Genomic DNA, 16,596 nt, shown 5'->3' on the forward strand with positions numbered 1-16,596 from the left:
CAGACCTCAGCTGCTCTCTTTGACACCTTCACACTTTCAACACCAGAACCATGCAGGAGACTCTTACATATTACCAAGTCCTGCTTTCAGCTTGACATGGAAGCTCAGGCCCCCTGTGGACCATAGTTTCTGTGTGCCGACCCTGAGGAAATACTTCCAGGAGACTTCACCACAGTGATGCTGGTCTCTTGTTACTTACAGCTGATTTTCCAGCCCCAGCTAACCAGCATCAATTGTCCCAGTAAAGCAAAGGTTTTCTTTCAGGTTCTGGTCTCCTCTCAATCACACTGATTCTTCAGCCCCAGGCGACCAGAACCCACAGATTCTCAATTCAAAATCTCACACAAACAGCTCTGATAGTCTCCACTTCTCTTTGAAGCTTCATAAGCCAGGCCTCCATCATCCACAACTCTTTCAGCCTAACTGTTCCAAGCTTCACAGCGACAAACTCTTATCACGCAATGGCTTTTCCAACCCAAAGTTCCAAACACTTCCACAGTCCTCCCCAAAACACCAAGGTCAGGTCTGTCACAGCAATATCCCACTCTCTGGTACCAGTCTGTCTTGGTTTGTTTCTTTATTGCTGTGACAAAATACTCTGACCACTACCAACTTCTGGAGGAAAGGGTGTATTTATATTACATATCCTGGGTCGCAGATAATCCGGGAGCCCAAGGTAGGAACTCAGGGCAGGAACTTGGAGGCAGGAGCTCGAGCACCGAGCACCAACCACAGAGGAGCGCTGTTTACTGACTTGTTTCTCAGCCTGTGCTTAGGCCTCAGGATCACCTGCCCATGTGTGGCACTAACCACAGTGGATTAGGCCCTCTCACATCACTCAACAACCAAGAAAAATACCTCAGAGACATGCTCACACACAGGCCAGTCCAATAGAGGAAATTCCCCAACTGAGGCTCCCTCAATCCAGGTGTGTCAAGTTGACACTAAAGCTATCCAGCACAGTTATTTTTATTTTATGTGTATGAATGTATTGCCTACGTGTATGTTAAGCAGTGCCTCAGAGGTCAGAATAGTATGTCGGATCCCCTGGAACTGGAATTATGGATGGATTTTAGCCACCATATGGGTGCTAGGAACCAGACCTGGGTGCTCTGCAAGAGCAGCCAGTGCTCTGAACTGGTGAGCCATCTCTCTAGCCCCCCTCCTCCCCGAGTGTATTTTGATATTTGAAATGAATCATATGAAAATGAATCATAGGTAGGATGGGTTTATGAAAGTTCCTGATAAAAAGTAAAGACAGCTGCCATTTTTACTGTGTGTATTTGAGTGCATGTATATATGGATATATAATACATGCTTACCCGTGTAATCTATGCAGTTATATATGGGGTTTGTCATTGTATATTTCTGTATATCCAAGATAAACAGTTTTCTTTTAGAAACAGCTAGCTGACCATTCAAGATGTACATAGTAATATGTGCTTGTTAAGAATAAAAAGAATTGCGTCCCAGGGCTGTGAGTATAACTTGGTGGTAGACTGTTTGCTTTGTATGCATGCAGCTCTGTGTCCACTCCTCAGGGCCACAAAATAGCTGCCATTGTGTTTATAAACAACCTGTAAAATTTTGGCACATTTCAAACCATCCCTTCCATGTAGTTGAATATCTATGTATGTATTGGTATATATACCTGTATCAACTGTATACATGTTTATGCATGCCTGTGCCTATGCATAAGTTTTCTTTTGCTGTGTGACTTAGTGGTATAAAAACAGCCATTTTTACCCTGCTCTGCCATGGTTCTTGGGGTTGAATTGCTCAGGGAGTTGCTTGTTGCTTGGAGTCTCTCATGTAGATGCTGTCAGAATGTAGCTGGGGCTGGAGACTTTTCATGGGTTTCCTGACTTGCATGTCTGATGGTTGGCACTTTCTGTCAGGTAGACTTCAGTGATGCTGGCCGCCACAGCTTCACGTAGCCTCTCTGTGGTCTGGGCTTTTTCCTAGCATGGTAGTTGTGTTCTTTTTAAAATTTTTTTTTTGTGTTTTTGAGACAGGGTCTCCCTGTAGCCCCAGCTGGCCTGAAACTCACTTTGTAGACCAGGCTGGTCTTGAACTCACAGAGCTCCTCCTGCCTCTGCCTCCCAAGTTCTAGGACTAAAGGTATGCATCACCATGCCCGGCAGTAGCTGTGTTCTAAGGAGATCAGAGACAAGAACTGTGTTGTGTTACTTTGGAAGTCCTCTAGCTTCTCTCCCACCACATCTGATTAGGTAGACGTTCTCAGGACTAGCACCTATTAAGGGATGTTAAGGAAGAATGTAAAAAAAAAAAAAATCTGTGAATTTTGTTTTTCTGTATTGAAACCATGCAAGCTTTTTTTTTTTTTGTTGTTGTTGTTGTTAAGTTCGTTTGTTTGTTTGTTTTGAGACAGGGTCTTGTTATATAGCCTAAGCCGGTCTGGAACTTGTAATCCTTCTGCCTCAGGTTCCCAATCGCTGAGTTTATAGTTACATATCACTACCAAGCCTGGCTCTTGTATAAATTACTAAAAATTTTTTAAATTTATTTTTATTTTATGACTATTGTTTGCATGTATGTCATTGCACCCATGTCATTCAATGTCCATGGAGGGGAGGTCAGTAGAGGGTGTCAGATCCCCTGGAACTGGAGTTAAGGATGGTTGTTAGCTGCCATGTGGGTGCTGGGCACTGAACTCGAGTCTTCTGCGAAGCAGCAGAAGCTCTTAATCACTGAGCCATCTCTCTAGCTCCTTGTATAAGTTTTTAAAATGAACCTTTTTCTCAATCTTGTTAATGTAGCAAATAACATTCTTTGACTCCTAAATTCACCATTTTTAAATTATTCATATTGTTTTATTGTGTCTGGTAGAAGATTTTTCAGCTAGAACCTCAGGATCCTTCAACTTCTGGAGGTTCTGCCTTAATCATGCAGCAAGACATGCAAAACTTGGTTAAGAATGGACCTTGTGCCCAGGGCTTCACTGTTCACTGAAGGCATGGTTTTAGACAGCTTAACTTTTCTAAGGCTTTTCTTCCTTTTTTAATGAAACAAATCTAATGTAATTATAAACATTGCTCAAATTCATGAGGCTTATTCTCATCTCACAGCTTTTGCACTTGCTCTTCCTTGGCCTGGGTTGCCCTGTCCCCTATTCAGGTTCTTAGTTCCCTTTGTGTCCTTGAATACAGGTCCTCTGCTTGGGTTTTCTCCATTTATCACATAGGGTTTTTTCTCCCTGTGTTGTTCTCACTCTCATCAGCTTGTGCTTTACAGTTGTCTTGCTTATTTACTTGCTTTGATCTGCCTTGCTCCGTTCCTGAGACAAGGGAGCTTACATACGTGATCCCCACAGTACCCAGCATCTTAGAGCAGGGCCCCATGCTTTAGAAGTCCCTGTTAAGTAGTTTTCTTTAGAATGAATGACAGAGTGAAGGGATCCATTCCTCACTGGCTTGTTTGCAGTGATGCCTATAGCAGATTGTATGCTACTGTGTGTAGATAATATAGAACTGTGTTTATAATATAAACATGATGAATATTTAACAGCAAATAGACCTAGATGGGTAAACAAAATTTAATGGTGTTAACATTTTACTCCATACAGGAGGAATTCTTCCATAATCCTCAAGCCATAGACATTGAGTCTGAGGACTTCATCAGTTTGCCACCTGAAGTAAAGCATGAGATTTTAACTGACATGAAAGAATTTACCAAGAGAAGACGGACATTGTTTGAAGCCATGCCAGAGGTACAATACCCAGCAGTATGCAGTAGCACACCAATGCTTAGAAGTAAGAACATAAAGTTCACTAGAAGGAGGAAAAAATCAGTAGACAGTACTTAGAGTCTGAGTCTCCACCTTAGTATCTCAGTTTTCAGGACATAGTGTATATCTAAGACCCCTTGAGGCATTATTTATTTTTAAATATTTTTATTCATTTTTATTTTATGTGTATGAGTGTATTGCCTGCATGTATGTGAGTGCACCCATGTTGTGCAATGCCGCAGAGGTCAGAAGAGGGCTTCAGATTCCCCTGGAACTGGAGTTAAGGACGATTCATAGCTGCCATGTGTGTTCTGGGAATCGAACCTGGGTCCTCTGCAAGAGCAGTTAGTGCTCTTAACTGCTGAGCCATCTCTCCAGCCCTTGAGGCATCATTTATTTACACATTACAACTCATAAACTGGAAGAAGTCTCCTGGGCCTCACACCCAAGGCCAGGCTTTTTCTCTCTGTTCTCAGCTGCAGAAGCTGCCTGGCCTGGTCATCCCTTTAGGCTTAGCAGGTAGCTCAGTGTCTCACACAGTAAGTGCCCACCATGTGCTTGCTTAATGATTCATTTCTTAGGTTAGTAAGTTATTGTAAATCACAATATACATTGTCTATAAAAACTAATAACATGGAGAATATGCTGTGACTTAACTCTGGATGTGGGATTGTGTGTGTTCCTCTCTCCTTATCAGTGGTGAGAATGTGACTTCTTCAGCGTGGAACCCCTGCTGGTGACTTTACAGTCTCAGGAAGCTGGAGCAGGGTGATGTGTGTGATTGTGTGTAGCTGAGCATCTCCTGATCATGCTGCTGTTACTTAATCCATGCTACCGTTAGATACTGTCTTCAGTTCTGATGAGTGAGCTCCGCTTAGCTTTCTGTTGTCACCACCTAGTGTTCCTAACTGTTCTCTCTTAACTCACTGTGGAAGTATAAATTTGTAGCATCATTCTTAATGAATTGATGCAGTGTTTTTTAAACTTGCTAAAGACTTTTGGATGCTTCTTAGATTGATACCAGAAATGAAAAAAGCAAGATATATTTCTTTTTCCATTCCTCTCTTTTACTTTTCTATGTATATGGAAATAAGATAACTAAAGTGTACAGAAATGATATTGTTGGCTCTTTGTGTGCCATAAATTTTATGTATGTATTTATGTATATATGTATGTATGTATTTATGTATGTATGTATGTATGTATTTATTTATTTATTTATTAGTTTTGGTCTTTTTGAGGCAGGGTCTCCCTGTAGCCCCAGCTGTCCTGGAACTCATTATGTAGACCAGGCTGGCCTTGAATTCACAGAGATCCACCTGCCTCTGCCTCCCGAGTGCTGGGACTAAAGGCATGTGCCACCACCCGGCAAGGTAACCCTTAAATTTCTTTTCACATTGTATATGTATATATTTAAGAAACTTCTCTCATAGTAGTTTCCATATGGCTTTTTTTCTAAAGGCCTTTCGTTCTCCCTCCCCATATTCCCTCCTATACCCTGCCCCCCCCATTCCCCACCCCAGTTAACCCTTCGTACTCTTTCCCCATTGTCCTACCTTTCAGATTTCATTTTTGTGCTATGAAACTACCCATGTGGGGAAGGGATGGGAAAATGGTATTAATGTAAAGCAAAATTTTTCCTTATTTTGCCTTTAGGAATCTAATGACTTTTCACAGTACCAACTGAAAGGCTTGCTCAAGAAAAACTATCTAAACCAGCACATAGAAAATGTCCAAAAGGAAATGAATCAGCAGCACTCAGGACAAATCCAGAGGCAATATGAAGACGAAGGGGGCTTTCTGAAGGAGGTAGAGTCAAGGAGAGTGGTCTCTGAAGACACCTCACACTACATCTTGATAAAAGGTATCAGCTGTCCTCATTTACCTGACAGTTAAAAACATAGTAAGGATACAATGTGCTCTTGTCACCATGCTATCCCTGCCTGCTGCTGTGTCTTCCTTACCATGATGGGCTGTGTTCTTTTGAAGCTCTACCAGGCAAAGACAGAGAGCATCTGCGAACTGCTGTGTGCTTGTGATTGCAGTGGCCCTGCCATATCCAGAAGACAGTGCTGCATAAGGTTCCTCTCCACCCTGTGGCTCCTGTAGTCTCTCCACCTCCTCTTCCATGATATTCTCTGGATCTTAGTGCGTGCGTGCGTGTGTGTGTGTGTGTATGTGTGTGTGTGTGTGTATGTGTATGACGAATGGCTCATTTAAGGCTCAGCCCTTAGAAGTTGCTTGTTCTCAGTACTTCCAACAGCCTTGGGACTCTGCATTGACTGTTACCGTCTTCAAGGGGAAGCTTCTCTGGCTCAGATTGGTGGCAGCACTAGTCTATAGGTATGAACATAAATGTTTGAGAAGCAGTTTGACTAATGTCCATTTAGCAAAATATCAATAGTGCATTTTTCCCAACCATGAGATTTTGACCAGGTTTACACTATGCGATAAGTATTTCCTCTTATAGACTGGACTTCAGATCCAGTTGGACAGCATACTGGTTGATCCCAGAATATTCTTGCCACTTTTGTACCAGTGGGCACATCTGGACCCACCCCTGGGAAAGACCATTGATGGGCTTCTCTTCCCAGCAACCTGCCTAGCACCTTTGAGCATGTGTGGGCTAGTCAGTGGGGAGACTTCTAGTTTGGTTCCTGCTTGATTTCTCTGTGTCCTGGGATGTGTGTGTCTTCAGTGATAGGGTTTTACCATCAAGTTCTGGTGCATAAGAAGAGTAGTAACAATACCTTGTGCTGTTCCTGGGGCTTCTGGATGCTTTCTGGCCAAGGACTCATAGGTAGTGTTCTGCACTTGGCACTGAGTTTTTGTTTGAGACCCTGTGGATTCTGGGATCAGTATCATCAACTCTTGAAGGATACCTCGGTTCAAACTTTTTTTTTGGTCTTTTTGAGACGGTCTCCCTGTAGCCCTAGCTGCCCTGGAATTTGCTATGTAGACCAGGCTGTCCTTGAACTCACAGAGATCCGCCTGCCTCTGCTAGGATTAAAGGTGTACGCCACCATGCCTGGCTACAGTGATTTTTTTTTTTTAATTGTGTTTTTTTTGGTTGTTTTATACAGTGATGAGTTTCCATACATCTTTGGTTCTAGTTGACCCTCCCTACAACCATCACTCTCCAGCTATCCCTCTACCTGTTTCCCCATTTAAACCTTGTGCCCCTAGCATCCTACTTTCTTATCAATGTGGAGAAAAAAAATGAGAGAAAAAGAACGGACACATGAGCCTCAGTTTTTGTATGGTAGAGAAAGCAGCAGAAATTGAAAGCTTAAGACTGAGGGAAGAGGCTGGAGCTTGATTTCCAGTTCTGCTGCTCTGGTGCTGGGGTAGATGGGCTTAACCCCTCTGAGTCTTCGCCTGTTATTATCTTAAAAAAACAAAACCTTATTATTTTTATTTTATGTGTATGCATGTATTGCCTGCGTGCACCCGTGTTGTGCAGTGCCCGCGGAGGATAGAAGAGGCTGTTGGATCCCCTGGAACTGGAGTTATGGACAGTTGTTAGCTGCCATGTGGGTGCTGGGATTCAAACCCGGGTCCTCTGCAAGAACAACCAGTATTCTTAACCGCTGAGCCATCTCTCCAGCCCTGAGCCTGTTACTATCTTTGATATAGGTTTGTTTTGCAGGCCATGTGAGATCATGTGTGTAAAGTGTCCAGTTTGTGACTGATAGCTACTGATAACTATAATTATCTATCAGTTTATACTACACATTCACTTTATGATTGTGTTTTGCTCCCGTTCACAATAGCATATCTTAAAACATTTTTTAAAGCATGTTGTCATTGTGATGGGTGTAATTGTAATTTCCATTTTATTTTGAGAGACTGTGAGAAGAAATCAGGTACATCAAAGTAATTATTTAGCATTTAAAAGTGCAACCTATAAAACCATGTTGCTGAAAGAAAAATGTCATTTTGTGTCAGTCTAGAATTTGTAGTTTCAGGAACATTGTAAAATTTGGTTCAGTTGTCTCTGTTTTCTTGGGGGATGGAGATATTTTTCATTATAGCTTTTATGATTGTAACATAGCTTCAACAGCACCTTTGAATTTGCTAGACAGTAAAACAATAAAGACCATTTTATAAATGGAAAATTTAAATTAAAAACCTAGGATATATTATGGCTCAGAGTTGTGGTAAATGCCACCCATGGATAATGCCAGTGGAGTTCTGCTTAGATAATAACAGTTGTACTTAGCTATTAATGGATTAACTACTGCCAGGCCAGCCACTTTAGAATGAATAAATGAATGAATTCTTAGTACCTGATTTAATAAAAAATATCACTTTTTTAATGGGAACCAGTATTTTCTTGTTCATCTTCATAGAAATACATTGTCATATGGTAAAACTGTACACTGAGAGATGTTTGAATTTTTCTTAAGGTATTCAAGTCAAGAAAGTTACGGAGGTGGATTCAGAGTCTCTTCCTTCTTCCAGCAAAATGCCCGGCATGCCTCTTGACCTGAAATCATTGCCCAATGAGAGAGTGAAGCCAGAGAAAGAGCCTGCTGCTGCCCCTCCTTCTCCAAGAACTTTACTAGCTATGCAGGCAGCCATGCTGGGGAGTAGCTCAGAGGATGAGCTAGAGAGTGGAGATGGGAGGCAGACCAGGGACAGGAGCTCACGGGCCACTGCAGACTCAGGCTCCATATCACCACAGACCCTCGCTGCAATTCAGAGAGCTCTGGTTGATGATGAAGACGAAAAGGTGTGTGCTAGGGGTGATGTGCCAGAGAAAGGGACAGCATTGAGAACTCCAGGCGGTGAAGAAGATGGGAAAGTGTATGCTGGTGGTGATAGGTCTGGAGAAGGACCAGCGATGAGAGCACTGGGTGATGCCATAGATGGGAAAGTGTGTGCTGGTGCTAATAAGCCTGTGGAGGGGCCAGTGCTGAGAGTACTGCTTGGAAACAGTCTTGACCAGGAGCACATCGAAAGAGCTGAAATGGGAGGTGGAGGAGTGCTGTTTACAACGGCTCCTCCTTCAGCCAACATGACCTCGGTAGAGGAGCATGAAGCCAGCTTGAGTAGTAAAAAGCAGCAGACAGACTCCGCTTATCCCTTGAGTACTACTTGTCATCAAGCTGGTGCATCTGAGCCTCCAAAAGAGCAAGTGTCACCTGTTCACGTCGTCAATGAAGCCACTCAGATAAGCAGTGAATCTGAGGTTGAGCATAGGAGTGGTCCCCCTTCCATTAGCATTTCACACAGTGATGCCCCTGGGCTCCCCACATCGCCACTTCCAGGAACGAGTTCTGAACCAAGGGAGGACATACACCCGACAGATCCCGAGCTACAGAAAGATCTCTGCCTGCCCAAGAGTGAGTATGATTCCTCTCATCGTTCAAGTGATGGTGAGACAGATGGTGGACAGAACCCTGCTTCGAAAGTTGCCATCGCTTTACAGGACCCGCAGAACACAGCTTATGTCTCTTCAGAGGCAATAGGCAACTTAGAAAATGTATTGTCTTCTAATGCTGAAGAGCCTGGAGATGACTTGAAAACCATCCAACAGCAGGAGACCCCTGAAGCTGCTGCCCAGGCACTGATTTCAGTCCCAAAGCCCATGGAACCTATGGAGATGGACTCAGAAGAGAGCGAGTCTGACGGTAGGCCTGGGCTCCTTTAAGGGAGTGGGTGGGAGAATCTCATGTCTGCAGGGACTGGGAGACCCCGAAGAGTAGCCTTGTTCCACTTTACAGCAGAGGCACCAGGAAGGAAAAGACATGAGCTTCACACAGCCAGGATGGGGATGCTCCTCCTTCCTGCCTTCTGGGCTGCCCGTTGATGTGTTTACAGGGAGGTAGTGCCCTGGTTGGAGAAAGGAAAGCCGAATTTCCCTTTATTTTTTGTTAACTTTTTACTTTGAAGTAATTACAGACTTTAAAAGATTGAAGGGACAGCACAGGATACTGGCTGATTCACATGGCACCTCAGTAGCCAACATTTTACCACACTGGTTCTATCCTCTCCCTCTCTTTCTCTTGCGCTGCATGCATGCCCTCCATGTATATCTCCTCTCTCTATGTCACTATCTTTGTGCACAGATATACCAATGAGCCTCATTATTTTTAGATTCCATATTTGTGCAGCTGCTTACTCACTAAAATTTGCGACTCCAGGTTAAAGGCACTTTGGTGCCTTTGTAGGCATTCACAGACATTTGCAAGGCGTGGGAAAATTAGTGGTCACACTGTCCCACAGAGGTCATATCAGGGAGATGCTCTGTCTGGCTTCAGAGCACCTTCAAAGACCACCAGGGACCACTGATGGGTAGTGCATCAGAGAGCAGGAAGCTCCGTCTGGGAAGCCTGCCGACTCTTGCCCCCACAGGGTGACCTTAGGCAAGTCTTAATACTTCTAAACCTCATTTCTTGGTTATAAAATAAAGCAGGATCTGCCAAGATGGGTTGTTTTTGGCTTTCACAGTAAGTAATATAAAAAAATGTATATACACATGTGCTTGTGTATATATATATGCTTGTGTGTGTGTGTGTGTGTGTGTGTGTGTATGTGTGTGTGTGAAGCATGTGTATTTGCTAATTTATTATTTGAAATGACTGTAAACCACACCTCAAGTAGTGAAGATAGCTGTAGATTTGTGCACTCAAATTTTGTGTCCTGGTATCTGTCAGATTTCTGTTATTATTTATTCAGAACTTTTTTTTTTGAGATGGGTCTTGGCCTTTTGAGATAGCCTAGGCTGCTCTCAAACTCTCAAACTTATGTAGTTGCTGGCCTTGAAGTCCCAACCCTCCTGTCTTCACCTCCTGAGTGCTGGGATGGTGGGTGTTTGCCACCTGCCTGGCTAGATGTCTACATTTTTTTTTCTTTTTTTTTTTTTTCAGTGTTTTTGAGACAAGGGTCTCCCTGTAGCCCCAGCTGGCCTGGAACTCCTACGTAGACCAGGCTGGCCTCAAACTCAAAGAGATCCGCCTGCCTCTACCTCCCAAGTGCTGGGATTAAACATTTGTGCTACCACGCTTGGAGATTTCTACATTTTAAAGTTAGTTTTCCCAGTTCGTCAGTTAGTGCTTCATGGAAAGGAATTTGGAGGCTGTGAAAATTTGCTGCACCCAAGCAAGCTTTCACCCACTTGTTTTAGTATCCCTGGGCAAGTTCTGTCTGAACAGAGTGCTACTCTGATGATTTACAACTCCATCTCTCTGTCTGTATCCTACTATAAAGAAGGTCTTTCCCTTCTCTCCCATTTATTATTATTTGTCAGTGCAGATTCTTTGAGTGCAGTTTTATCCAGTGCATGATAGTCCAATGCTATCATTTACTTTGTTGCTGGAATTGTCCCAGCTTTGGCCAGTGTTCATGGGAAGCAGATTTTTCAAGCAGGCTCCTATGGCTTTTGTCAGTTCCTTATTGTATTGTGAGCATTTCTGTGCTTTCTGGCCAGGATGATCCAGGCTTTTGCACTGATCTGCTGTGACCCCAGATCAGCAGCTCTCCAAGGAGCTGAGACCCTTTCAGTGGAGCTCACAGGCCAGGCAGTGACTGACTGCTGGGTGAGCTTTCTGTTCCTATCTGTAGCAGTCAGGAAATAATATGTATACATACACATGCACACAGACATCAGTATTTATTTTTGTGTTCATCTATCTTTATTTTGAAATCCATGAGTTCTTTTCATTTTCTGCAATTCCATTTCAACATCCCCTCTCCTTTTTGGCTTTTCCTTGGCTCTACCCCCACCCTTTGTCCTATTTCCTGAAACTCAGTTCAGCAGACCTTGCAGCCCTCTCTGCTGGAGTATTTTCTAAACAGTGGGAAACACAAGGGAGATTGGAAGGAAAGCAGAAGAGGAAGCGCTACTTCTGAGAAATTTCCAGGATTCTTTTGGCTTTATTCTTTGTTGAGTTCATAGTGAAAGCGCATACAAATATTTAATATCCTCATGATGATTGACTTTTATAATTCCCCTTGCTGAATTTTTAAACAATATTAGTTCACAGAACATCTGTATAAAACTAATAATGCATCTTTGAGTGTTTGATTCCTAATTTCAGTGGCAGTTTATCTAATGGGAAAAGCTCATTTGGAAGTTGTGGGCATTTGTGATTCATTTGTTTAATAATAACGAATTAGTTGCGTGTTTGCTGTTGTGGTCAGATCCTCTCTTTAGGGTACGACATTCTTTGGGCAAAGCTCTTACATCCCTGTTATAGCATTGTATATATGTGACTAGGAAGTGACACCATTATTTTTGTACAGGAAGCTTCATTGAAGTGCAGAATGTGCTCAGTGATGGTGAACTTCAAGCTGAGTCATGTGATGCTTCCAAACCTCCCTCTGAACAAGATGAAGAGGGACCAAGAGGAGCTGTGGAGGAAGGAAACCCTGGGGACTCGGGGTGCCTCCCACAGGACAGCTCTGAAAGTGAGGACTCAGACATGGAGCACAAAGGAGCTGACAGAGATGCAGAGGACTCTCCTAATGAATGGCAAGATATTAATTTGGTAATAATGTAATAATGTGTTTTAACTTATTGCTAAGGAAGCCGGGCCAAGTAGCTTTTGAGATTTAAAGAGTTGCTGGATGAATATTTATTAGCCATTTGTAACTCATCTTCTTGTCATTGATAGCTCCTTTTTTAAATGGAGGTTATTCTCTGGGGTAGATCCATTTTCCATATGATTTAGTGAGGGAACAGGAAGTTATTAGTCTCGCTTAGAAATCCAAGTGGAATACAATGTAAGGAAGAAAAGCTTATTTGTAATTTCAGCCAGAGGAAATGCAGGCTTCCTGCAACAAATGAACATAATTGGATTATTAATATAATTATCTGCAAATGAGAACTTATATTGCAGGAGGAGCTAGAAACCCTGGAAAGTAACCTTTTAGCTGAGCAGAATTCACTGAAAGCTCAAAAACAGCAGCAGGAACGGATTGCCTCCACTGTAACAGGACAGATGTTTCTGGAAAGCCAGGTAGGTGAGTTTAGCTTGGACCTCCTTGACACTGTCCTCAACCCTGGAGGGGATGCGCCTAAGTGTGTGCCCTCTAGTGGTTGAGGCCTGCAGTGCATGTCCCTGTAGCATGGTCAATGTTTCACTGCAGGAACTCTTGCGCCTGTTTGGCATTCCTTACGTCGAGGCTCCCATGGAGGCAGAGGCGCAGTGTGCCATCCTGGACCTCACTGATCAGACTTCTGGAACTATCACTGATGATAGTGATATCTGGCTGTTTGGAGCCCGGCATGTCTATAAGAACTTTTTTAATAAAAACAAGTTCGTAGAGTACTACCAATACGTGGACTTTCACAACCAATTAGGTGAGACTTCAGAGAATGATGACTTTCTGAAATTTACCCTCAGAGTTGGCCTTGTGAAGTTTTTCTTTCCAAGGAACTAATTGGATGCATGAATGGAAATAGGTGATCTGTTCAAGGTTTCATATAAGTCATCTTTTGCTTATATAGATGAGTATAGGATTTTAAAAATTGGATTTAGCAGTTAAAATACTAATGTATTTAGATATTTCCTGCAGTTTAATCTGTGACCTGGCTAGGTGACTAGTTACTTGAAAGTGAACTACAATGGGGGACTTGGGGAGATGGGGGTAATGGGGCATGGAGGGTGGAGGGAAGTGGGCATGGTGGGCAGCCATCTCTGCTGGGATGGTGTATCTGTACTGACTGTGGCATTTATCCATCAGTTCATCTGGGAAATGCACATTGAGTGACTCCCGTATGTAGTTATTCTCGACAACAGGGAAACAGCAGAGGATAGCTCAGCCTAGTAGAAGAAAGAGATGCTCACTACATTTACAGGTCACATTTTGACAGTTGCATCTACCAGAGAGCACCTGATGTTGCCGATGGAGTCTTGTCAGGGAATGCTTTTGTCTGTAGGCAGCCTGGGGCAGGGCCGTGAGGGAATAGAAAGCAAGTGCTGTAAGTAGCTCTGTGGAGGGACTTAACCAGTGCAAAGACCCTGAGGCAGAAATTTCCTATGTACATGTTCTAGGGAAGCAAGGAGGCCAGTGGGAATGGGGGACGAGGGTGACAGCAAGTGTTCACATCAGAGAGAAGGTGCCAAAGCCTAGAAGTGTCTAGTACACCAGAGAAAGGAGAGTGGGTGGCCTGGATGCGGGGGTGCAGGAGGAGAGGGTTCAGGCCTTCAAGTCCTGAGTCATTGGTAGAGCAGCTTGGAAGAAGGGAAAGTAATGTGTTCAGTTTGAGATGCTTACTAGATACCCACATGGACATACTCAGATGATAGTTGAATGTATACGCCTATGGTCTGAGAGAGCCAGACCAGACCTCTAACTTTAGAGGTCATCATATAGAGAATTCAAAGTGAGAATGACTTCATAGGGTGCCAGGTGTGGTGGCACACGCCTTTAATTCCAGCACTTGGGAGGCAGAGGCAGACAGGCAGATCTCTGTGAGTTCAAGGCCAGCCTGGTCTACATAGTGAGTTCTAGGCTAGCTGGTGCTACAGGGAAACCCTATTTGAAAAAAAAAAAAAAGACCCCCCCCCAAAAAAAATCTCAACAGAATGCTATGTTAGAACCTATTTTAAAATAAAAAATGTGTCTTTGAAATTTGGATTAACCTATGTAGAGCTACATACACAATTTATACAATACAATGTTTGTAAATGTTCTCACAGGGTTGGACCGGAACAAGTTAATCAATTTGGCCTATCTGCTGGGCAGTGATTACACTGAAGGGATTCCGACTGTAGGCTGTGTAACAGCCATGGAGATTCTCAATGAATTCCCTGGACGGGGCCTGGAACCACTCCTAAAATTCTCGTAAGATCTTATATAAATAGATTAACAAATAGAATCTTTGCTTTTTTTCTGTTTTTTGGTTTACTTTTTTTGTTGTTGTTATTTTGTCTTTTTTTTCTTCAAGTTGAGCACTGAACCCGGGGCCTCTACCACTGAGCTAAATCCCCAACCCCTGTTTGTTTGTTTTTTGAGCTGAGGTCTCACCATATTAAAATTACAGTCCTCCAGCCTCAGCCTCCTGAGTAGCCCAGACTGTAGGTCTGTGTCAGAACTGTTCTCTTAAATTCCGAGCTGTCACAAATCCTTGTTCATTGAGGGAACAGCAGGAGATAGTGGTTGTGGTTTCTAGAGCTCTGATGAGTTTGTTTCCCTCTTTAGTGGGGTGGGGCTTATCCTCTTTCAAGGGCACAAAGCCAGTTCTGCAGCTCCTGTGTGTGAGCTGCCCTTCCATTCAAACGTTTGTACAGTAGCAGCTGTGAGCCAGACAGGGCAGCCCTTGATGATGGGAAAGGTGAGTGAGTTACAGCCTCTGCCCCAATGGAGCTCATTGTGGTCTTGGAGAGATGGAGAAGCAAATGAAGTTGTTCTCCACATTTGGTGTTAGGAAAGAAGTCCACCAGAAAAGAGCCTAGAAATGAAGGCCAGGAACTTTACACACAGGTTGCTATCCATGAAAACTCATGTGCCCACCAGAAGTGTGCTAGACATAAGGTACAACTTTTTATTTTTAAAAAAATTTATTATTTTTATTTTATGTGTATGAGTGTTTTGCCTGCATGTGTGTTAGTGTATCGGTTTTGTGCAATGCCCTTGGAGGTCAGAAGAGAGCATCCAATTCCCCTGGAGTTAGAGTTAATGAACTGTTGGTAGCCGCCATGTGGGTGCTAGGAATCAAACCTGGGTCCTCTGCAACAGCAGCCAGTGCTTTTAACCTCTGAGCCATCTCTCCAGCCCCTGAGGTACAACTTTTTAACCTTTTCTTATTGCTATGACAGAACACCTGACACAAGTAATTGAAGGAAGGAAGGATTTATTTTATTTACTTTGGTTTACAGTTGGAGAGCACAGTCCACCATGGTGGAGAAGGCATGGTGACAGAAGCTTGAGGCAGCTAGTCACATGGCTTTCGCAGTCATGAGGCAGAGAGAGATGAATACTGGGGCTCAGCTCACTTCTTCCTGTTTATTCAATCTGGACCCCACCCCGTGGGATGTGCTGTTCATGCTTAGGGTGGGTTTTCACACCTAAATGAAATGAACTCAGTCTAGAAACTCCTGCACAGACAAACCAGACGTTTGTTTTCTAAGTGATTCTAGATCCTGTTAATCTAACAGTATTAACTATGGGAGATTCTGAGATGGTAGGAGCTGTGTCTCTGAAAGTAGTTTTTTTAAAGTTAGGTTTATGCATTTTGTGTGTGTGTGCGTGTGCATGTGTGTGTGCAGGGAGTGTGTGCATATTGACATGGTATACATGTGAAAGTCAGTGGACAACTTGTAGGAGTCAGCTCGCCTTCCATGATGTGGGTCCTGGGCATTAAACTCAGGTTGTCAGGCTTGGCAGCAAGCACCTTTACTCAGTAAGTCATCTTGCTGGCCCTGATAAGTGTTTTTTTCTTAAGGTTTTCCCTTGATGACATTCTTTAAAAAGCTTGACATATGACTCATATAACAAAGTCACCCCTTTAAAGAGTTCAATTCGTGGGGCTGGAGAGATGGCTCAGCAGTTAAGAGCACTGACTGCTCTTGCAGAGGACCCGGGTTTGATTCCCAGCACCCACATGGCGGCTACAAGCCGTCCTTAACTCCAGTCCCAGGGGAATCCGAAGCCCCCTTCTGACCTCTGCACCATTGCACTACATGGGTGCACTCACATACATGCAGGCAATACACTCATACACATAAAATAATAAATATTTTAAAGTAGCACATTTGGGAAAAAATGTTTAAAAAAGATACATCACAAATAAGAGGACCATGAGAGATATAACATTTAAACACATACACACACACACACACACACACACACACACACACACACACACTCAAAAACACACACGCTGACACACACTC

At 43.3% G+C, this 16,596-nt stretch overlaps 1 protein-coding gene across 1 annotated transcript in view; it reads left to right on the forward strand.

Annotated features, from left to right (window-relative positions):
* The window catches only part of Ercc5 (ERCC excision repair 5, endonuclease), a 38,847-nt gene that overhangs the window by 14,448 nt on the left and 7,803 nt on the right, over nt 1-16,596 (forward strand). The window contains exons 6-12 of the mRNA XM_029557207.1: nt 3,587-3,730; nt 5,405-5,612; nt 8,158-9,384; nt 11,999-12,243; nt 12,595-12,714; nt 12,845-13,058; nt 14,401-14,545. Of these exons, the coding sequence (XP_029413067.1) occupies nt 3,587-3,730; nt 5,405-5,612; nt 8,158-9,384; nt 11,999-12,243; nt 12,595-12,714; nt 12,845-13,058; nt 14,401-14,545 (2,303 nt within the window). The remainder of the gene's footprint in view (nt 1-3,586; nt 3,731-5,404; nt 5,613-8,157; nt 9,385-11,998; nt 12,244-12,594; nt 12,715-12,844; nt 13,059-14,400; nt 14,546-16,596) is intronic.

Source organism: Nannospalax galili, unplaced genomic scaffold (genome assembly GCF_000622305.1).
Source record: "Nannospalax galili isolate Female #2095 unplaced genomic scaffold, S.galili_v1.0 scaffold287, whole genome shotgun sequence".
Lineage (NCBI taxonomy): Eukaryota > Metazoa > Chordata > Mammalia > Rodentia > Spalacidae > Nannospalax > Nannospalax galili.